General features: G+C 49.4%; 1 protein-coding gene across 3 annotated transcripts in view; it reads right to left on the bottom strand.

Moving 5' to 3' along the window:
* Positions 1-23,048, bottom strand: part of PREX1 (phosphatidylinositol-3,4,5-trisphosphate dependent Rac exchange factor 1) — a 203,288-nt gene that overhangs the window by 84,487 nt on the left and 95,753 nt on the right. For all 3 annotated transcript variants that reach the window (XM_008014635.3, XM_008014628.3, XM_073006013.1), the window contains one exon: positions 17,295-17,396. In XM_008014635.3, the coding sequence (XP_008012826.3) occupies positions 17,295-17,396 (102 nt within the window). The remainder of the gene's footprint in view (positions 1-17,294; positions 17,397-23,048) is intronic.

Raw genomic sequence — 23,048 nt, 5'->3', positions numbered from 1 at the left:
GAGCAGAGAACCTGGATAGAGCAAGAGAGAGAGCCCTGCAAAAACCCGAGGGGAGGGCCTGACGGGTAGGGGGCACCAAGCTGCAAAGAGTCCAGGGTGGGCACACGTCTAGTATATAATGAGGAACAGAAAGGAGGCAGTGTGTCTGGGGTGGAGTAAATGAGAGAGAGAAAAACAGATCCACGGTCACAGAGGTGGCCCCAACACTGCCCCTCCCCAGGCCCGGTTTTCTTATCTGTAAGATGGGTATAAAAAATACCCCACCTTCACAAGGATATGGGACTGAGCATGTAAAGTGGCTCTTAATCCATGAGAACCCCCCTGCCCCCACCATTTCCCACTGCCAGCTCACCCCCAGATTCAGACACAGGCTGGGACATTGCAAAGGCCAGGCCAGTCTTAATCAAAGATTCCAGCCACTAAGTGTGATGGGAGAGGAACTGAGGAGGAAGGGATTAGCTGGGACTTGAGATATCAGGGAAGATTTTTCAGGCCAAATTACCCAAATCACCCAACCGCCCCTGCCAGCCTTTCATCCCTAACTGTGCTGGCAGAGATAAGTTTCTTTAATCATCTGACCCAGAAACACGCCTAACAGCTCCAGTCTCTCTCCTATGCCCTCTCTCTCTGCTCCCTTGACGATCCAGATAACGTCCCCACAGATGTGACACTCTTACATCGTAGTTATGAGCACAAATGTAGGTTCAAGGGCTGACCCTGCCCCTCACTGTCTGGGTGACCTTGGTCCAGTCCCCTCTCCATCCTGGGCCTCAGCTTCATCATCTGCAAACCCGTGATGATGAGGATGATGGTGATGACAAAGGCAGCAATTAATGTCTACTAAGCCTTTGCTCCACGTTTTTAAGGTAGCTTCCGTTTTGAGGCACAGCAAGAAAGCCTTAGGCCTCCAAGAAGTACAAGGAGGAACTGGGTTTTGAACCCAGGCTGTCTGGTACTTCTCATGGTTGTGGTAAGGGATAAATGAGGCACTATAGGAAAAGCACCAAGTACACATATAGTAAGCACTCAATATATGCGAGCCATTAGCATTCTCCTTGCCGTATGACAACAGGCTAGCTGTAACTGTGAGCAGCAAACTGCCACAAAAGGGTGTTGTTCTGAGCACTCCCTGAAGAAAACAAACTCCAAACACAACCCTTCTCCATTCACTTCTTTTCTGCCCTGCCTGAAAACAAACGTCCTCTTTTCTGAAGACCAGGTCCTAAGATTCCCAAGGCCCAGCTGGTCTGCATCATCAGGCCCCTGGGACTTCGCTGAGCTCTTGCCATGCACCCAGGCAATGTGCCCAAAGGATGCAAAATAAGGGAGATGGAGCCCTGCTCTTCCTCTGGAGGCCCCAGCAATGAGGCTGGAAAGGCACTTCCCCAGGGGCTTGAGAGAGGCCCAGACAGCAGCGCCATATGCTGAAAACGCTGGTGGTCAATCAGAGAAGCAAGCCCGGAAGGCTTCAGGAGGAAGCAACACGAAAGCAGGCAGGGCACCCAGGGCCAGCTCTGCTAATGCGGAATGTTTTTCGACTCATTCTTCACTCAGCAAATACTGGCTGAGCAACTGGTGCGAGCCTGAGCCATGGAGGCTGGGGAGAGAACAAGACAGTCCACTGGGAGCTCATGGTCAAGAGTAGACCAATCAACAAGGTAATGACTATTACTACTACCAACAGTAACAACAGCTAATATTCAGCGAGCCCTCATGCACCTGTCAAGCTCGTTTGATCCTCACATCAACCCTATTAGGTAGGCACCGTTATTCTTCTCATTTGACAGATCCAAGACCTGAGGCACAGAGAGGTCAGGCTGTTTGTTCAAGGTCACACAGCACATTTGAGCCCACCCAGTCTAACTCCAGAGTTTGTGCTCTAAATTCCCATGCTATTTACAACTTTTAGACAGTGAAGTATGAATACTTTCCTCTCAAATAAATGTATAATTTATATGAATTAAAGGGACAATGAGTGAGGGAAGTGCCATGGTCTGAGAAGATCTCTCTGGAAAGACAGGCTTGCGAGCAAAGCTTGAATGAGGTGAGGCCACAGGCCGCACCGCATCTGCAGGAATAGCACTCCAGGAAGGAGAAGAGCACGTGCAAGGGCCCTGAGGCAGCGAGAAGCAGCAGGGAGGCCAGCGGAGCTGCAGTGGGGCGAGCAAGAGAGAGGGATGGACCATGGATTCAGACAAGCATGCTAAGGCCAGATAACGTTAGGCCGTAGTGGGGTGTTTGGGTTTCCTCCCATGAGCACAGGGAGGTGATGGGGGGATGAGCAGAGACCTGACACCATCCTCTCACCCTTTAAAGGACCTCCCTGGCTGCTGACAGGAAGATGCACGGGATGGAATGTGCAGTGAATATAAAGTGGGAAGACCAGTTATGGCTACTGCCAACTTCCAGGCAAGAGCAAAGGGTGGCACAGAAGCTCTGTGCCTCATTCACTCCGTGCACACATGTGTCCACTCAGCCAGGCTCCAGTGAACCTGGCTCCATGTGGGCTCTCTGTTGTGCACAGATGACGGCAGACACTCCCCTAAGCCCTCCTGGAGTCGTCAGCCTGCTTGTAGGCATGTCGACAAAGTTACAATACTAGACCACGATCTTATGACCGTATTCAGTAATTCCATTCGATTCAGCAAAGCTACCCCAGACCCGGGTTCCCTGAAGAGGTTTTTGGCATCTGGACCTTTGTGAGGCCAGCCAAGGCCAGGGAGTGAATGTGGCCAGTCAGCTCCCGGTGGGCAGGAACAGAGGCTGCCAGTTAGTGAGACCCCCGCCCCAGGTTCTACCCATCATCCCTTTCATCCAAAGCAGCGGTCAAATGACAGTCCGAGGACCCAGTCCAGTCCATCACTTGTTTTTGTAAAAAAAACTTTTATCGGAACCCAGCATCCTCATTCATTGACATATTGTCAGTGGTTGCTTTTACACTACAATGACAGACTGTATGGATCCCAAGGCCTAAAATATTTACTAGCTGGTCCTTTAATGGAAAAGTTTGCTGGCCCTTCGTTAAAAGCAACAGAACTGATTCTTAGTTGAGCATAAGGGCACCTGGAATAAAGGCCACATGCCCAGTCCGCCTGGACACTAGGTTCTCGTGGATGGAGTGTGAGCAGAAGTGCCAGGTGCAGTTTCCCTTCTCCTTTCCCTCTTCCTTGGCTGGAATGTGGGCATGGTGTAAGCACCTGAAACTCCGGTGGTGAGGGACACTCCTCAGGGTTGGCAGAACTTGGTGCTGTCAGCATGGAGCCACCATACTGCCCTGGACTGCCTTGAGAAAAAGAAGCTTAGATGTTGTTTAAGCCACTGTTGCTTCGGAGCTCTGCCACTGCAGCTAAAACATATCCTATTACAAAAGACCCCACCTGTGTTGTGGCACTTGGGATAAATTCACCATGAAACCGCGTTCTTCCTTCTGCTGGCTCTGTTTAGCTTGGCCATCAGTGAAATTACTTTGCCTCCCAATGGCCCTAGCAGGCAAGTGCTTCTACTATCCCCACCTAACAGATGAGGAAGCTGAGGCTCACACAGAGGCAAGGTCTCCTGTCCAAGGTCGTGGACAGCTAAGCGGCTACATGGTCCAGCTCCAGAGCTCACATTTCTGAATCACTATTCTGTGATTCTCCAGCCTGAGGCCTTGGGCCACTTCCCACCTCCCCCGACAAACAGGAAGCCCTCACCACTTTTATTCTTGAAACTAAAACCTGACGGGCCCACGGCACCCCTCTGACGGGCACTGCCGCCACATCTGCTCCTCCCAAACCCTGGATGTTGGAATCTCAGTGATTCTCCTCCAGTGGTTCCCCGTGGGGTTGCCAACACCCAGTAGTTAGTAAAAGTGAAAAAAAAGGCTGCTTCCCTTTTCTATCTGGCTGCCTCTATCTCTATTCTTGCTCTAGGTCAGTGGTAGGGGTAGGGAATTGAAACCAAGCAAGGCCTGGCCAGGCCCAAGGCTGGACCAAACCCACAGGGGAAGTGTTAGCTTTGGCGTCTTGGTTCACAGGGGTGTGTTGGCTCCACTCTGTTGAGCTTCAAAAAATGAGGGTCCATTCCTGCCTCCAGGCCTTTGGACTTGCTGTTTCCTCTCCCGGCACAGTCCTTCTCGAGATCTGAAGAAGTAACAGCCAAGCATGGTGGCTCATACCTGTAATCTCAGCACTTTGGGAGGCCCAGGCGGGCGGATCACGAGATCAGAATTCGAGACCAGCCTGGCCAGCATGGTGAAACCCCGTCTCTACTAAAAATATAAAAATTACCCAGGCATGGTGGTGCACACCTGTAATCTCAGCTACTTGGGAGGCTGAGGCAGGAGAATCGCTTGAACCCGGGAGGCAGGGGTTGCAGTGAGCCAAGATCATGCCCCTGCACTCCAGCCTGGGCAATACAGTGAGACTCCATCATAAAAAAAAAAAAAAAAAAAAGAGGCAACATAGTACTGTATAAAGATAGGCCTAGAGATCAATGGAAAAGAATTGTAGCCGGTGGCCAGCAGTTCCAGACCAGCCTGGGCAACACAGAAAGACACCATCTCTACGAAAAAATTTTAAAACCTTAGCCGGACACAGTGATGTGCACCTGTAGCTCCAGCTTTTGGGAGGCTGAGGTGGGAGGATCACTTGGGCCCAGGAGTTCCAGGTTACAGTGAATTATAATCGGGCCACTGCACTCCAGCCTGAGAGACAGAACAAACCTGTCTCTATTATCTCTTTAAATTAAAAAAAAAGGGGGGGGAGGTTGATAGGTGCAGCAAACCACCACGGCACATGTAGACCTATGTAACAAACCTGCACATTCTGCATATGTATCCCAGAACTTAAAAAAAAAGAAAAGAAAATCAAAAGTAAAAATCAATGAGTATCAAAAAAAAATTAAGAGTCCAGAAATAAATCCTTATATTTATGGTCAGTTAATTTTCCACAAGGATGCCAAGGCAATTAAATGGACAAAAGAACCGTCTTTTCAACAAGTGATGTAACTGAATATCCATGTGCAACAAAATTAGGCTGGCCCCTTCCTCACGCCACACACAAAAATGGACTAAAAATGGATCACAGACCTAAATGTTAAGAGCTGAAACTATAAAACTGTCAGAGAAAACATAGGGATAAACTCCTTGTGACCATAGGTTAGGCAAAGTGCTCTTAGATGTGACCAAATGCACAAGCAACTTAAAAAAACATAAAGTGAATTTCACCACAATTTAAAACTTTTGTGCTTCAAATGATACTATCCCAATGTGAAAGCCAAAAAATAAATAAAATTAAAAAGAAAGGGAAAAGACAATCCACATAATGCAGGAAAATAGTATCAATTATACATCTGATAAGGAACTTGTACCCAGAATATATAAAGAACCCTTACAACTTAACAACAAAAAGATGAATAATACAAGTAAAAAACAGGCATAGGACTTGAACAGACATTTCTCCAAAGAAGATATACAAATGTCCAATAAGCAGATGAAAAGATGTTCAACATCATTTGGGAAAATGCAAAACCAAACCAAACTGAGATACCACTTCATATCTACTGGAATAGCTATAATCCAAAACATGAATAACAACTGTCGGTGGGGATATGAAAAAAACATAGCCCTCCTACATTGCTGGTAAAAATATAAAATGGTGCAGCAGCTTAGGAAAGCAGTTGGGCAATTCCCTTGTGACACCATGATCCAGCCATACCTGAAGCCATCTATCCATGGCTTTTCAGTTATGTGAGCCTATTTATATTTTACATATATATGTTGCATAAGTCGGCATGGGCTAGTTTTTCCATCTCTTATTTGAAAACGTTGCTACTGTTTCACAGTCTCAGAGAGAGTGCACAGATATGGAATCTCGAAGTGTCCCAGTTAGTCTCAGATAGGCATAAAATGTGGGTATCTTCAAAGCTAACGAGAGCCGGAGCAATACGAACAAAGGTCTAACATGCGAAAGGAGGGAGGTGAGGAGGCTCCTGCCCAATTTAGAACTGAACAGACTGTCCTAATAAATTAGAATAGAGTCACGTTCAAAAGAGACATACTATGCTACTGAAAACCCTGGAATCCATATCCAAAGTGGAACAGATACGTGAACTTCCAGGACTTGGCCCAGAGAAGAGTATTTCTGGAAGGAACCCAAGAGATGCTTGCTTGCTCGCTAAGCATCTTGGGAGAACTACATGATGAAGAGGTCCAGTGGATCTGTAAGACCTCAAGGAGTCCTACGGGACCTGTGCAAGAGACCACTGTTTGGATTAATCCATTCTTACACCACTTGGAGCTTTCTCACAAGAGAGGGGGCTACCTTGTAAGGTAGTAAGTTCCCCATCAATAGAGGTATCAATGATAGATTCACGCCCACTAATGCTTTATTCTAGCTCAAACCCAGTATCAGATCATGAAACTGGAAAGCCCTGTGGTCAAGAGAATGGGTGCTGGGAAAAGGGAGGCGTGGTCTCCACTTCGCCTCCACCACATCTCAGCTGGGTGGCCTTGCACAAGTGACCTCACTTCTCTAAAGCCAAGTGTGCACATCCGTGAAAGAGGCTAAGACTCACCCCCTAAGGCTAATGTAAAGATCCAATGGAGTGATGAATGTAAAAATCTTGGTACCCAGAAAGGACCCAATATTTATCATCATCATCATCGTTATGTCTGTGGTAATAGTGACTATTTCTTATTATTTCTGTATAGAAGGAGTAATAGTGAAAACAGAAGTCGTGGTAATAGTCCTAATAGCTAGCATCTACCGAGTACTTACTGTGCACCAAGCACTGCTTGAAATTTAAGTGTATTAAGTCATTTCATCCTCGAATCATCCCAGTGAGGTAGGTACCATTATCATCCAACTCTATATATGAGGAAATTGAGGCACAGAGAGGTTAAAAGCCTCTTGCCCAAGGCCACAGAGACCGGAAGTGAACTTGGCAGATGCCAACCACATCTACAGGCCCCTCTAGAAACAGTAATAGCTGGAAATGAACACCCCCAAATCAGACTCTTAGAACACAAAATGTCTGAGCAGGGCAGGACCTGGGGATCCTTCAGAAAAACTGAGACTGGGGAAGGGAGGGGTGAGCCAGGGCTACCCTGTGAGCCAGCAGCATTAACCCCTCCAGGACCCAGGCTGAGTTGCCTTCCCCAGCATCCGCCCCTCGAGCCCTATGTGGTTTCACGAGTGAGGCCCCAGGCAAAGGTTTCCTAGAAGAGAGGATGTCGGCGCAGAGAAGCCTGGGTTTCCGCGAGATGCCTCACCTCCCTCTCACCCCTGCAATCACATTTACTCAAAGGATGTCCAAAGGTGTCCGCTCTGAGCAGCCCCTTCATGTCCCCAAAACTGTGTACTCAGCCCCCAGCACGGCCATAAGAGGCAGCCTGAGGCGCAGGGCCTCAAATTCCAGGGCAACAAACAAGCGTGGCTAAGGCCAGCTCCTACTGGCTCACTCAGCCTCGCCCAAGGCCCAGATCACTCAGCCTCACCCCGAGGCCCAGGAGAGGACTGGGAGAAGAACAAAGGGCTCAGAGGAAGAGGAGGTGGCAAGGAGCGAGGAGGACGAGCTGCAGAGGCCTACTGCTTCCACCTGCTCCTCTCTTGGGCCATGGAGTCCAGGAGAGGCCACCCCAGCCAGCTCCCAGTGCGGATCTGTGACTAAAGCCTGACCTTCCATTCTCCCAGCCACACAAGGAGGGTGTGGGATCCATGCTGAGCCAGTGGGCCTCAGGCTGGGACTTCCTATGCAAATGCTGGGAAAGGCATGCTCTCCTCTTCCTGGGTGGGCACGCTAGTCACACACAGGCCTGAGGCTGCTGGTGACCAGCGATGCCACTGTGAGAAAGCAGCCTCCTGAGCACAAGGCTGGCACTGAGGGAAACACAGCAGGACATGGAGAAATGGAGCCAGGACAGTATCGCCTGAGCCCTGGATGCAGCTGTGCCTGAAGTCAGACCTACCTTCGGTCTTTTCTGTTTTCTATTCTTTTTTAAAACGCGAGTTTAATTAATAAGTTCATAAAAACAATAAAGTAGATTTTCAGTCACTGGCAAGCGAAATTGTCAGAAAATGAATCCATAAACCCACAGTGTGAAAACAAAGCTGCGACTGTCACTGGAAGACGTGACAATACCCACCATTCCCTGTGAGTTGGGGTTGGTGGGGGTTGGACAGCCATACTGTCCTCTCCACAAACAGAAAAAGGCATCTTATGGAGGCAGGGAGGTGGTGTCACCAGCGGGGTCTGGGTCAAGCAGAACAATACCCACTTTCTGGGGACACCTCAGCCAGCTCCAGGAAGGGGCTGATTCTGTACTCAGTGACTTGCCTCCAGTCACACAGGCCTGCCCAAGGCTCTGCCATCTAAGCTCAGGAAGCCTGGCTTGCTCCTGTACTCACAGTGCTGAAGTCCCCTGTGGCCATACCTAGGGTGACAGCAGAATGCAAATGAAGAGGTGCTAAGGATACCCACCACCACTTTAAAAAAAAAAAAAAAAAAAAAAAGGAAAAGAAAACAAGAAGCGAAAAACATCTGTCCAAAAAAGTCCAAGAGAACCCAGAAGTGAAGAGCTGCCCAGCATTGCAAAAAACCCACAAACACCCTCCATGCATGCAAATCATATGCAGATTTCATGTAAATGTATTGCCAATTTTAACAATTTCAGCCTCTGCTGCATGTCTAGGAAACTGTAGTCCCACCAATTAGGAATTAGCAGGAGAAAGGAAATAATGCTTGTGGGTTTTAAAAACTCCTTTCTTCTACTCAGAGGAAAGGTGGGTAGAGTGGGGAGACGGCTTCTATCAGGAAGTTCCTGTTCTGGCTTTGATGAGGATGTGCTGTGTGATCTTGGACAAGTTGCCTCCCCTTTCTGTGTGTCTATGCCTCCTGGCTATGCAAGGTAGTGATGAGACTAAGCTAAATGTTATCACTAGCCTCTGTCAACAAAGCAGAAGCTCTGGCCACCCTGGGCTTGTGTTTCCACCTTACAGTAACAGTTGGCTGGGCTGAGCGGTGGCTGCTCCTTAGAAGGGACGAGTGCCCTCTAGTCTGCCACAGTTCCCATCCACCTCGCTAAATTACAACCAAGCTACTCACTCGTTTCCTGCACCTGCCCTGCAGGTATCTGTGTTTGTGATCCTAGGTTGGTAGGTCTCTACTGACCCTCCAGGCTCTGACATTCAGGAGCTCTATATCCAACCTTTCAAAGAGGCCCTAGCATGGCTCACCATGAAGTTCTATACCTCTTGTTCCCACTTCCAGGCACTATACAGGCATTTCTTTAGAGAAAAGGGTAAAATGGTAAGAGATGGTGGTGATTGATGGTGATGGTAATGGTGGTGGTGGTAGTGGTGATGATAGCTATAAATTCCAACTTAGTGGAAGCAAAAATAAACAAAAATAGAAGAAATAAAGGAAAAAGAGCAACTAAGCCCCAAAAAACTAAAACAATCCAAAATAAAACATGGAAAGAGGCAAAAGCATCAAAAAAAGAGGATACATAGAAATCAAATAGAAGGATGGCAGAACCAAGTTCAAATATATTAATAAACACAATAAATATAAGTGGACTAAATGCTCCTGTTAGAAGATATTATTAGATCAGATTTTAAATTGAACTCTATGGAGTTAACAAAAAAAGCACCTGAAGCCTAAGGATTCAGATAGGTCAACCACAAAAGGAGAAACAAGATATTTCAGGAAAACACTAGTCAAAAGAAACTTAACGTAGCTACGTTAATATTGGAAAAAACAGACGCTGAAACAATAAAAGTAGCTAATATTAAGCACATCTCAGCATTTTACAGACATTTTTCATTTCATCGTCATAATAACCAGTAACTAGGGCAGTATTTCACAGGAGAAAACTGAGGCATACAGAGTTTAAGTCAGATTTCAAAGATGCAATGCTAATAAGGTCAGGAGCTAGGATTGATAAGCATAAAAACCATGACAATATTTGAGTCACCAACATTGAACAAGCATGACCATTTACTCAGTAATATGCAAAATGCTTTCATGAGTTTTCTCATGCATTGTCTCATCTGATCTTCACAGCAAGCCTGAGAGGTAACTACCATGCCCATTTTACAGATGGGAAAATGGAGACACAGAGAGGTTCAGCAACTTGCCCTTGGTCACACAGCTAAGAAGAGGTAGACTTGGATTTCTGTATTCACTCTTAACCACACAAGTGTAGGAGAAAGTAGAATCCAGGCTGGACCCCATAAAAGGTGATCTGGGAAGGCTCCTTCGAAGATGGGGCATCTGAGCATGGCTTTGAAAGGAAGAGGTGATGGCAGGACCACCACCCCCCCAACTCCCCAACAAGGGGTGTCCCAAGGTTAGTGCTCACCACAAAGGAAAGAGCCTGAGCACAGGGTGACACAGGTTGAGTCTCTGGAGCAGCTGTGGGCGAGGTGTTGGTGCTTGGCCCGAGAGACAGGATGAAGGGGTGGGCACTGTGGTTGGGGAAGGATGGGGTCAGGGTAGAGGGGGCTGCAGTGAAGAGATCTCTGACTTCCTGTACTTTCTCAGCAAGACGGTGACAATGCCCAATCCCCAGAAGATGAGGAGGTCGCTGTGTAACATCAGTCAGACAAAAACTCCAAAGAGATAACCCAAAGTATCCAGAATAATAGAAGGACTCTGGGAAATCAAAAGGACAACTGTCCAATAGCAAATTGGCAAAGGACGTGAAAAGGCAACTCTCATGAAATGCACCCACCTCCACTGCCACCACCAGGTCCAGACATCTCCTACCCGAACCACTGAAGCCAAGTACTTCCTGGTCTCCATGACTCCACCCTGACCACCCCACGGTCCATCCTCCACACCCAGCCAAAGGGACCCTGTTAGAACTAAGGCAGATCCTGTTCCTCCCTGCTCAGAACCTTCCCATGGCTCCCGCCTTACCCAGATGGAAAATAAAGACCTCACAAAGGCCCTGACCTGGCTCCATTACCTCTCTAACCTTCCTCCCTTGCTCTCTCCCTATCCTCTCCTCCCCAGTCACCCTGGCCTCCTCACTGTTCCCCAGACACACCAGGAACAGTCCTGCCCCAGGGCCTTTGAACTGGCTGTTCCCTCTGGAACAATTTTCCCTGAAGTACCTGCTTGACTTCCTCCCTCACCTCTTTCAGGTCTTTGCTCAAATGTTTCCTTCTCAGTCCAGCCTTCCCCGACCACATTATCTAAACCTGCAACCCACTGAGTGACTCCTGGTCCTTACTGATCTTCTGAACCTGATATTTATTTTTTCCACAGCATCCAAATATTCCATCTAAACAAGCATACACATTTCTTACTCATTTGCCACCATCTCCCCCAAGAAGAATGTCCGTTCCAAGGAGACAGGGGTTCAAGCTGGTTTTGTTCACTTTGTACCCCTAGCACCTCAAGCAGTGCCTGACACATAATAGTTGCTCAATAAATAGGTGGTGAATGAATGAATGGCTTCAAAAACCCTAAACACTGCAGCACCAACTGTGGCTCTCTCTTGGAGGACACTAGGAAGATGGAAAGGCATTTGCTAACAGAGTAGTATTCTACTGCGTGAGTCACTGTTTTTTAATGTTGGCTTCTCCCCTCCCTCCTCCACCCACCCCACATAAAGTTTGCTCTGGTGCCACCTAAAATCTTCTGGAAAGCTATGAGTAGCACATGTCCATGCTCTGCGAAACATGTCACTCCCAGCTGTCCCCCTTCACTGAGAATTGAGGTCAACACCTCCCTGATAATGGACCTCACTCAGTCCATCCCAAGAGTGCTGACCTCAGTATCGGCCACTTTCCTCCCAGCTAAGTAGACAGAGGTAGCAGCTGAATGACAAGGTCCTTGTGCTGCACTTGGGTGACAGCTGCATCACCCACAGACAGACATGGGAGGTGCAGGAGACACCAGTGGCTGTGCACCAGACCCAAGGCTCTACCCCAAGCAGCTACTATGCGGAAAACATCCCTGGACGCAACCCCACTACAGCAGCTGTTCTGAACGGACAGGTCCCAGGATGTGCCCTGTTGGGGCCCACAATGTTTAACAAGTTCTGAATCAAGCTGATACTTGGACATAAGTAACTTTTACCATAAAAGTCCCAATTTCTGGATTCAGAAATAGTTGGCAAGAAGACAGGGGTGGCCTTTCCACACATTCACTAAGTGACCAGGGGTATCTACCCTGTGCAGGCACCATTCCAGGCACTGGGGAAACAGGCCCAAATCCCTGCCTTTGGGGAGCTGACGTCACAAAACCAATCAGGACACCAAGCATCCTAGGACAGAATGTGAGCCAGCTGTGAAGAAAGATAAAAGCAAGGTGAAGGGGACAGAGAATGGCAGAGGCAGCTCCTCTATTGCAGAGGTGGCCAGGAAAGGGCTCAGGCGGGAGGCACTGGAGCAGCAGAAGCCTGACAAAGATGAGGAACGAGTCTCAGGAGACATGGGGTAAAATGTCCCGGCAGAAGAAAGGGCAAGTGCCAAGGCCCTTAGGCAGAAACCTGCTTGTTGTGTTCACAGAGCTTCAGGAAGCAAGCCTGGCTGAGCAGAGACGGTCAGACAGGATCATGGGTGAGACCGTGTAGGACCTTGCAGATGGCAATGGCAAAGAACTTGGACCTTATTTGGAGTCAGTAGAGAGCCCCGGGAGGGTCGTCTGGGGAGGAGTGACATGAACTGACTTCGGTTTAGCTGCTGAGCTGGGAGCAGCCTGCAGAGGACAAGAAGAGGCAGGGACGCCCGCTGGGGCTGGGGCTGTGGCAGTGGCCCAGCACGTAGGGACTGAAGGCATTCGGAAGCAGCTGGACTCTGGACAGAGTCTGAGAGCAGAGCCGACAGGACCTCCTCATGGCGAGACATGGGGGTGGGGAAAGAGGGACACCAAACGTAATCCCAAGGTTTGGCCTGAGCAACCAGAAGGACAGAGGGACTGTCTGCTGAGCTGGGGAGGGAGGGGTGGGTGGGGAGGTGGTCTGGGGAAAGGCATGAGTATGCTCGACAAGAGATGCCTGCCAGACACTCAAATGCAGAAACTCAACGGGCAGGAAGACAAGTCCAGGGTCTAGAGGAGAGGTCCAGGCTGAAGGCATCCACGTGCAGACGGGCTTTAAGGCCATGGGAACGTCCACACAAATCCCGTCCATGAACCTTCAGAGCAGCGTGACTCACAATAGCCAGAAAGTGGAAACGACCCAAATGTCCATCAGCGAATGAGTGGATAAACACAACGTGGTCCAGCCACACAACGGAAGATGATTCAGCCACAAAAAGGAAGGAGGCACCGACACGCTCCAATGTGGCCGAGCCTTGAGGACATGAGTCTAAGTGAAGCCAGCCAGGCACGAAAGAGCAGCACTGTGTGATTCCACTTGGAGGAAATATCCAGAACAGGCAAAGAACTGACAGAGGCAGAAAGTAGACGAGTGGTCAGCAGGGGCCAGAGGAGGGGCGGACGAGCCGTGAGCATTTATAGGTCTGGGGTTTCTCTTGGGGGTGACGGAAATGTTCTAAAATTATTGTGGTAATGGTTGTGCAACCCTTGAGTATACTTTTTTTAAAAAAGGCCACAGAGTGGATAAGGCCACCACAGGAGCAAGTCTAGATGGGTAAACGGCCAAAGGACTAAACCTGGGGCCCATCTCTCCTCAGAGGCCCCAGAGACAAGGAAGCAGTAGAGGAGACCAAGATCAAGTGGCCAGAGAGCTGGGGGCAAAGGTAGCAGCTGCCCCCGAGACAGGATGTGTCCCCTGCAGTTGGCCCCAGAATGGCCCCTGCCCTGCCACACACTCCAAGTCCCTGCAGGGCCCAGCCCAAGACTGGAAGCTCCAAGGGGCAGGGTCCGGGTCTGTCTTGTTCACAGCTGTGAAGAGCAAGCAGCAACACAGATGTGCGCATCACCAGGAAATAACTAAAAGGATCAGTGACAGTTGGGCCCCCCACCAGGCACCTGCCAGCTGTGCACCAGGGGCATCACCCCAAACCTGAATCATTTCCCTGGCAACATGAATGGAAAAGTCAACAAGGCCTGAAATGCCAACTGTCTATCCCGTGCCTGGGCTGAAGAGTCAAGATAGAATGTTCCGGCTATTCTTAGGCAATGTTCAAGTTCAGCATTTGGGGGCTGTTCCCAAAAAGGCTTTTATTCTCGCCTCTTCCCTCTTCCTACCCACGCTCCTCAACCTTGAGTGCCCACCCCAAGTGGGAGTTCAGCTCAAACAAGGGGGCTCAGAGGGCCACGGGGACCCCTGCAAGGGCATCGGAATCTGAAGAAGCCAGACGGGGTGGGCTGGGGGGTTGAGCTCAGCTGCTTCAAGTTCATGGGATCATCTTTGAAAATCCACTGGAAAATGTGACAGAAAGGAAGAACTCCGGAGGCCGGGGAACAGCGCTCCCCTCAGCCCCGGGTGCTTGCTGATGCAAATATTCCCACTCTGGTGCCAAACGCCGGGCACACTGAGCAGTTCTGTCAGGCAGGGAGCAAGGCATGGCCCCAACGGGAGTCTAAGGCCTTGCTTGTTCTCTCCTAAACAGCACCCCCCACCCTGCAATCTCCTACTTGATAAACACAGCTAGAGACCAAGGAAACAAGGCATGCCCCCATGGAGCGCAAGTGGGCAGCGTAAACAGCCATCTGGCCAGGACAGCGAACCGCGGCCACCCCATCGCCATTTCCTGTGGGCCATTTCCTCTGCGGGTCGCCGGGCGGTTCTGCCCCTGCTCTCTCTCTGTTCTCCCGGGAATCCAGAGCCCAGGAATCCCACCAGACCAAACTCTGGCGCCTGGGGAGATGGGAACAGGCCTCAGAAATGCCCAGGCCTCACATCGAGCTTAGAGTCCACAGTACACACAGGTCCAGCCACACCGTGTGTTAAAATATGTCACGGAAGCTGCAGCTCCAAGTGCCTGCTGGAACCCAGACTTTCGCAAGATCCAGAAACCAAACCTCAGTTCGGGCTCTGGGCTATGGCTGCTGGTTCTTCTCATGGGTCAGATGTTCAAGATTTTGAAATCCAGAGAAGAAGGAGACCAGTCTCAAAATACAGGGCCACCGACCTTAGACCCCATTTAGGGAACTGAGAAGGGCAGCATCGCTGATACTCCGGCACTTTGGCAGTTTAACTTCCCAAAATGCTCTCAACAGGCAGTAGAGCCATATGGGTAGGGGTGGCCCTCTGGAATCAGAACGCCCGGGTTCTAATCATGATTCTACTGCTTATCTACTATGTGGCCTTGGACAGGCCACTTCCTTTCTCTGTGCCTCAGTTGCCCCATCTCCAAAAGGAGGCTAATCGCAGTGCCTACCTTGCTGAGTTGCTGTTAGAACTAAGTCCATGCTTACTTATCATAACAACCCCATAAGTACCATTAATACAAACCCTATGTTTCAGTGAGAAACTGAGGCACAGGAAAGGATAGTGACTTGCCCAAGGTCACACACTCGTAGATGACAGAGAAATCCAAACCCAGACTGCTTATGGCTACAACGCCTGGCTCTCATCCAGGGGTCAGCACATTTTTGCTGTAAAGGGCCAGATGGTAAATAGTGTAGGCTCTACTGGCCACATCCACTCTCTGCTACATATTCTTCTGGGGGTTTGCTTGTTTGTTTGAACAACCCTTTTTAAAAAAGAGTAAACACCATTCTTAGCTCACAGGCTGTACAAAAACAGGCCATGGGCTGTATTTGGCCCATAGGCCACAGTTTTGTCAACCCTGTCTCTAATCACTACAGTACACTGTCTCTTAATGCTGGCAGCTAATCCGAGTTTGAAAGACACACCACACAGATCATACGAAGCACATCTGCAGGCCCGATTTGGTCCACAGGCTACCAGTTTACAAGTTTCACCCGAAGCTTCTTCCACACCCAGGTGAAGACTTGAGCTACAGCATTTCCAAGACCTATTTAGGGATCAAAGCCATGGCAAGAACAAGTGCTGAAGCTCCTTTCGAGTTTGCTGGAGAGATCAACAGCAGGAGCAGACCAAAGGAGGCACGGGAGAGCTGTGTCTGGCCCACCCCCGTGGCTGTGCACGGCAAAGGTGTGTGTTCATGGGCAGAGCTGATGGCCCCAGGGTCTGGCCCAGCTCAGAGGCTCCAGCATCACCCACCATTTCTAGCAGAAAACCAAGATGAAGAATGCCCTGGTGCTCTTCCCCTCCCCTTTTGCTTCCAGTTCATGGAGCAAAAATACACAGGCCCCTGTGAGAAGGTGTGTGAATGAGGCCCCACCAGCCAAATTAATCCCCCGGGGAACCCGGGACACAGCTGCCTTCAGGACAGAGCCAGGACAGGCTCTAGCCAACAGCCATTTTGTTCAGCCATTTCCAAGGGCTGAAACTCTGGGCTGAGAACAGAGGAAGGTGGAAGAGCCATTCCCCGGGCTCAGGATCTGTCCAGCAGCCAGCATGAAGCCTAGAATCAAGACTTCTCCATTCCCACACAAGCAGCAAACCTTCCATGCTTTGCCGAGCCACGACGAAGCCAGGGCTGGTGGCAGGGAATGAAACAGCAGGTGTATGGATGGCTGCATTTGCCCAGTCAATGCCTATGCCTGCCCTCACCCTGCCTTCCACAAACAGCTCAGAGGTTGGGCAGGTGGGGTTCATCTGTCCTCACTCATGGCCTGTGGGACCCAGTAATTGGTTCAAGGTTGGAGCACATGACCCAAGTCTGAGCCAATTAGAATTCTCTTGCTCAGAATCATTGGTTCAAGAGTGCAGCACCTGACCCAGGTTTCAGCCAATCAGAATACAACACTGCCCTGCTCACTGTCATTGGATCAGAGTGGAGTGTGGGACATGTCTCAGCTAATCAGAGCACAGCAATAGTGACTGGTTCAGGGGTAAAGCACAGGCGATTGGTTCAGGGGTAAAGCATGGGTCTAAGCTGACTGGAGGATGATAAATGGTACATGCAAAGGCTTCATGTGATTGGTCCAGGTCAAAGCACATGACTCGGGCCCAAACCATTTGGCATATGACCTTCCCCTGGCCGCAGATGGCCAAAGACAGAATGAATCTCAGCACTTTCCTCAGCTCTTAGTAGAGAGGTTCACTCTTTCCCACTGACCTTAAACTTGAGAGGATGTGAGGCCAGGAGAACCACAGCCACTTACCTGCAGCCACACTGAAAATAAGCCTGAACGGTGGAAAGCAGAGTGAACAAGAGAGAAAGAGGCAGGGTCCTGGTTTAAATCCAGCCCAGCCCAAAGCTGACACTGCTGCTAGACTTCTCAGATACTTGAACTAACAAATTTTATGTTATGCTGAAGTCAACACGCTTTCTGTCACTTCAAACATGGCAAAGTCTCACCTTAAGGAGGAGCGGGTACTTGCAGATCCTCTGGATCGGAGACAACAGGTAGCCTTCCAAAGGGATGTCTGTAGTCTTCCGGCCTCCCAGAAGCATGCAGCTCTGCAAAGGGACAGGAGACCTTCATGAAACCCACCAAGGACAGCCCAGGGACATGGCCACCCTCAACCATGGGAAACGCTCTCAGAGCACGGCAACAATCACTTGGGAAGCGATTTAGCACCCCCTAGGATAAGTGAAAATGTGTATCATCTACAAGCAACACAAAGCCTAGTGGGCCAAATCTTGCCTACTCCCCATTTTGGTAAAGTTTTATTAGAAACACAGCCACATCCATCGCATTGTCTGTGGTCCCCTACAAGCTACACGGGCAGAGCTGAGTTGTTGAAAAATAGGCTGTATAGCGGCAAAACCTAAAATATTGACTATCTGGCCTTTTGCAGAAAAATTCACCCATTCTTTTTCTAGAGAAGCTTTCACATATACACACCAGGAGACTCAAAAATGCCTTGTTTACAACAGTAAAAAATGGGACGCAACCTAAATATCCATCACCTGAGAATGGAAACATCTGTATTTTTGTTTCAGTCTGTTTGCACAGATTTATACAATGATAGCTAGCTATACAGCAGTGAAAATGAGATAACCAGGGCCACAAGTAGCAACACAGGCGAACCCCAAAAATGTACTCTTGTGCAAAAGAAAGAAGGATATGTACAGTATGAAACCATTTATAGAAATCTTTTAAAGACATGGAACATAAAACTAGGTGCTGTTTATGGAAAGCATGTATGAGGTCAAATATAAAGACATGTGTGTTAAAGGAATGCACCCAATTCCAGTGGGGGTTCCGTCTGTGGAGGGAGAGTTTCGGGTTGGAAAGTGAACTGGGAATCTTCAACTGTTACTGAAAATGTTCTAGTTCTTTACCTGGGAGGAGTGTATGTGATTCTGTCATATGCATACCTCTATTCTGGCTTGCAGAGTTAAAAAGTGCAGCTCTCTTAGGAATGGAATACCGTTACCCTAACTCCCACGCTCACCCCCAAGCTCCCGTCCGCATGAATCAATTCAGTGTCGTCCATGTCAATACTTCTGCCCTGCAGCCCCCTTGCCTCTCTCGGCTCATTCCATGCCTCTTGTCTGGAATGTGTTCTCTTCCCCAATAATAAAAAAAATAATAATAATACTGCCATCATCCATCACGAACACTGACCAAGAGCTAATCATGTTTCCAGCAGGCCTCTAGGGCTCCCGACCACCAACCACCCTATGAACTGAAAACTATGATTATTCTCATCTCACAGCTTAGACCCCTGGGGCATGAGAGGACCCCAGAAAAGTGAGTCACTGGGACCTAGAGCCAGGCGGGTTGACACAGAGTCTGGGATTGAAACCATGATGCCCGTGTGCCCTTACCCCAAGCCCACCTATGCACCAAGGCCAGCCCAGCCACCCAACCTGCTCTCAATTCCCAAGACTTCTTCCTCCTGGAGCCTCCATAGGTGGCTATTTGTTCCACGGGGCTCTCAATCACATTACACGCACTGTTGCTCCAACTGAAGAATCCGTTTTTGTTTGGCAGGAACCATGAGTTCTGCGGTGTTTCCCTGCCATGCCCCTCACAGTCCTGGGTCCCTCGGGCTCACTATGTGCCCATGATGTGTAAGTGAATGAACTAACCAACTAACTAATGAAGGAACAACCCACCAGCACCTCCAGCCATTCCTCCTCGACACCCCCTGGCAAACTGGAAATGAATCCAGACTCTCGGGAAAAGGGATTCCCATCCTATCATTTATTCATTCATTCAACAAACACACACTGTGTGCTGTGCGCAGCTCCAAGCACGGCGGGCTGCCCAACGAAACAAATTCCCTGCTTATATTCAAGTGAAAATAAGACCATAAGAACCCATACCGTGTGCCCACCATGTGCCAGGCACTGTGCCTCGTGCTTCACATACACATAAAGTTCATGCCAAAAGCCTAAGGAAATAAGCAAGGACCACTGTCCCCTACCACACATGGGGAAATCATGGCACAAAGAGCTGGCCCAAGTTTCAGAGCTACCTCCACTGCCTCTTAGGGATCACAATAGGCCCTGCCTGGAAAAGCAGAATTCTGGGGACCCCAGGTCCCAGCTCTAGCTGAGCTGAATGGCCCCCACCCGTGTTTACCCCTGGCACAGAAGGGGGATTGAGGCTGCGGCAGCTGGGAGATGCCGGGCCCCACGCTGCTCACACTCAGGCCTTTGTCCTAGGAGCCAGCACTTGCCACAAGCTGCCCTGGTGATGTCAGCTCTGGGCAGAGTGCAGGGTGCCTGGGGGTGGGGAAGTGCTTTCTAGAAGCCCCCAGGGCTTGGCGGGAGAAGGGTCCAGGATCAAGGAGTTTTCACAAGATTTTCACAGCCACCAATGACACTTCCCCACAAACACTCTAGATTGTTGTTTCACTTTATTTTCTTTAAAAAAAAAAAAAGCAACTGGCAAACACACACAGAGCTAGCATTCACTATTCTCATTACATTTCAGGCACTATGGGAAGAACTTCTGAGAAGTCCTTAAATGCCTAAAATTCACAGAAGTGATTCAGGTGAGGCGTCAACCTCATGGTCTTCCCAACCTCCTAATGGCAGCACGTTCCTGGACTGTCCTGAGTCCTCCTTTCTGTCCATGCTGCCCCCCGGCTGATCCCACCCTGACTCTGCTTTTTTTTTTTTTTTTTTTTTTGAGACGGAGTCTCGCTCTGTCGCCCTGGCTGGAGCGCAGTGGCCGGATCTCAGCTCACTGCAAGCTCCGCCTCCCGGGTTTACGCCATTCTCCTGCCTCAGCCTCCCGAGTAGCTGGGACTACAGGCGCCTGCCACCTCGCCCGGCTAGTTTTTTGTATTTTTTAGTAGAGACGGGGTTTCACCGGGTTAGCCAGGATGGTCTCGATCTCCTGACCTCGTGATCCGCCCGTCTCGGCCTCCCAAAGTGCTGGGATTACAGGCTTGAGCCACCGCGCCCGGCCCTTTTTTTCTTTTTTTCCTGGACAGAATCTCATTCTGTCGCCTAGGCTGGAGTGCAGTGGTGCAATCTCAGCTCACTGCAACCTCCGCCTCCTAGGTTCAAGCAATTCTCCTGCCTCAGTCTCCTGAGTAGCGAGGATTACAGGTGCACACCACCACACCCAGCGAATTTTTGTATTTTTAGTAGAAACAGGGTTTCACCATGTTGTCCAGGCTGGTCTTGAACTCCTGACCTCAGGTGATCTGCCTGCCTCGGCCTCCCAAAGTGCGAGGATTACAGGTGTGAGCCACCGTGCCTGGCCTGACTTGGCTTTAAACGCCATCTTTCCTTATATTGAAAACGCTCAGGTTTATCTCTCCAGCCCCTAAACTCCAGATTAGAATCTCTGCTGCCCACCCAATGCCCCGCCTGGATGTACTGCAGGTATCTTAAACCTCACGCATCCAAAAGGGAATGTTTATTTCCCTGTCCTACCCTAGCCTGCACCCTCTTGGGAAAATGCAACTCCATTCTTCTAGTTGCTCGGGCCCAAAACTCTAAAGTCATATTTGACTCCTTTCGTTCATTTATGTCCAAAGTCAATGATCAGGCAAATTGTGTCAGCTCAGGCCTTCAAGCTCTACGTGAATCCAGCCACCTCTCCCACCATGACCACACTGTTCTCAGACACCATCGCTTCCTGCCCGGACATTGAGTAGCCCGGTAGTCGGTTGAATGGTGTTCCCCAAAATGCCAGGCCCTCACAAAACCTCAGAATGCAACCTTATTTGGAAATTGGGTCTTCACAGATGTATGGTAATTAGTTAAAATAAGGTGATGCTGGATTAGAGGGGGACCCTAAATCCAATGACTCATGTCCTTATGAGGGGAGAAGGACACAAAAGGCGGCCAAGTGAAGACAGAGGCAGAGACTGGAGCGATGCTGCCACAAGCCAAGGAGCACTGGCAGCCACTAGACAGGATCCTTCCCTGAAGCCCCAGGAGGGAGCACCCACCAACACCTTCATTTCGGACTTCTGGCCTCCAAAACTGTTGTTTTAAGCAACCCCATCTGTGGCAATTGTCCCGGTCCCCTACGAAATGCAAACAAGCCCCTCCCTGGACCTGCACTTCTACCCAGATACTGACACGGGGGCCTTTCACCATGCATATTAGCTCCAGTCATGCCTCTGCTCAAAAGCCTCCCACGGCTTCCCAACCCACTGAGAATAAAACGGAACATTCTCTAAGGCAATGCCATGAGCTCCAACATGAAGGGATCCCACAGAGCGATCCCACAGACATCATGCCGCACAAAAGCAGCCACACACACACGTATCCTGAATGATGCCGTTCACAGACGATGCTAGAATAGGCAAAACTAAGCTTTGGTAAGAGAAATCAGCAGAGGGATTCTGGAGGTCTGGGGGCCATGACTGGAAAGGGGCAAGAGGGAACCTTCTGGAGTGATGGGAATGTTCTTCGATCTTGGTGGTTCCATGCTATAGAAATATGTAAGCATTCATCACCCTGGGGGTGCACTTACTGCAAGGATGCTACACTTTAATTAAAAAGCTTCTTTAAAATCTCATACTTGGACTGGGCAGAGTGACTCACACCTGGGAGTGTACTCCCAGCACTTTGGGAGACCAAAGCACTTTAGCCCAGGAGTTCAACACCAGCCTGGGTAACATAGCAAGACCCCATCTCCACAAAAAATTTTAAAAATTAGCTGGGCATGGTGGTGCACACTATAGTTCCAGCTTTTCAGGAGGCTAAGATGGGAGGATGGCTTGAGTCTAGGAGGTCGAGGCTGCAGTGGGCCATGATGGTGCCACTGCACTCCAGCCTGGGTGACACAGCGAGATCCTATCTCAAAAAACAAAAACAAAACAAAACAAAAAATGTCAGACTCTTTTCATTGACTAGATGCTCCTTCATTATCTGGCTTCTTTCAATCTCTCTGACCTCATCTCCTCCTGCTTTTTCTCTTATGGCCTTCATTCTGGTCTCCCTTGGCTTTCTTGCAATTCCTCAAACACAACCCTACCACAGGGCCTTTGCACATGCAGGTCGTCTATCTCTCTGAAATGCTACATAGCCCCTGCCTCTCTCTCTCTCCTTTACTTCATCCACATCTCTGCTTACATGTCACGTAAGATGCAGTTTTCCCAAAGACCAATCTAAAACAGCAGCCACCACCCTAACTCCCTCAAAACATCCTGTCACCCTTATTTTACATCCTCCAGAGAATTTAACATCACATTATCATTGAAGTTCCCCCAACTAGAATAGCCACTCTATGAGAACAGGGACTTTTCTTGCCTTGTTCACTGTCGGATCTTTAGACCTTAGAATGATCCCTACCACAGGATAGGTGCTTAGTAAGAAGTTGTTGGATGAGTAAATGAATAAATCATCCCCATTTTACACACAAGAAAACTGAGGCAGAGAAAAAGAAAGTCACTGCTCCACCAGCCTCCATCACTCAGCTGGTGCCCAGCACAACATGGATGGAAAGCCAGATTCTGTCTGTTTCCAAAGCCTTAATGTCCCATAACAGACTCAAGACAGCTCTTCTGCAGGTGGCCAAAAGCTGGGAGATGCCAGCAAGGAGGGAGACAGATGGCACATGTGCTGGCACCCCACGCATCCTCCCCTGCCCAGCCCGGCCCACCCAGCTGCTGCTACGAACAGGGCAGTGTGACCCACCAGAAAGACTGCTTGAGGGAGGGAGGGAGGGAGGGAGGGGGAAAGAAAGGA

The sequence above is a fragment of the Chlorocebus sabaeus genome, chromosome 2 (genome assembly GCF_047675955.1).
Source record: "Chlorocebus sabaeus isolate Y175 chromosome 2, mChlSab1.0.hap1, whole genome shotgun sequence".
Classification (NCBI taxonomy): Eukaryota; Metazoa; Chordata; class Mammalia; order Primates; family Cercopithecidae; genus Chlorocebus; species Chlorocebus sabaeus.
This window is presented reverse-complemented; position numbering and strand designations above follow the sequence as displayed.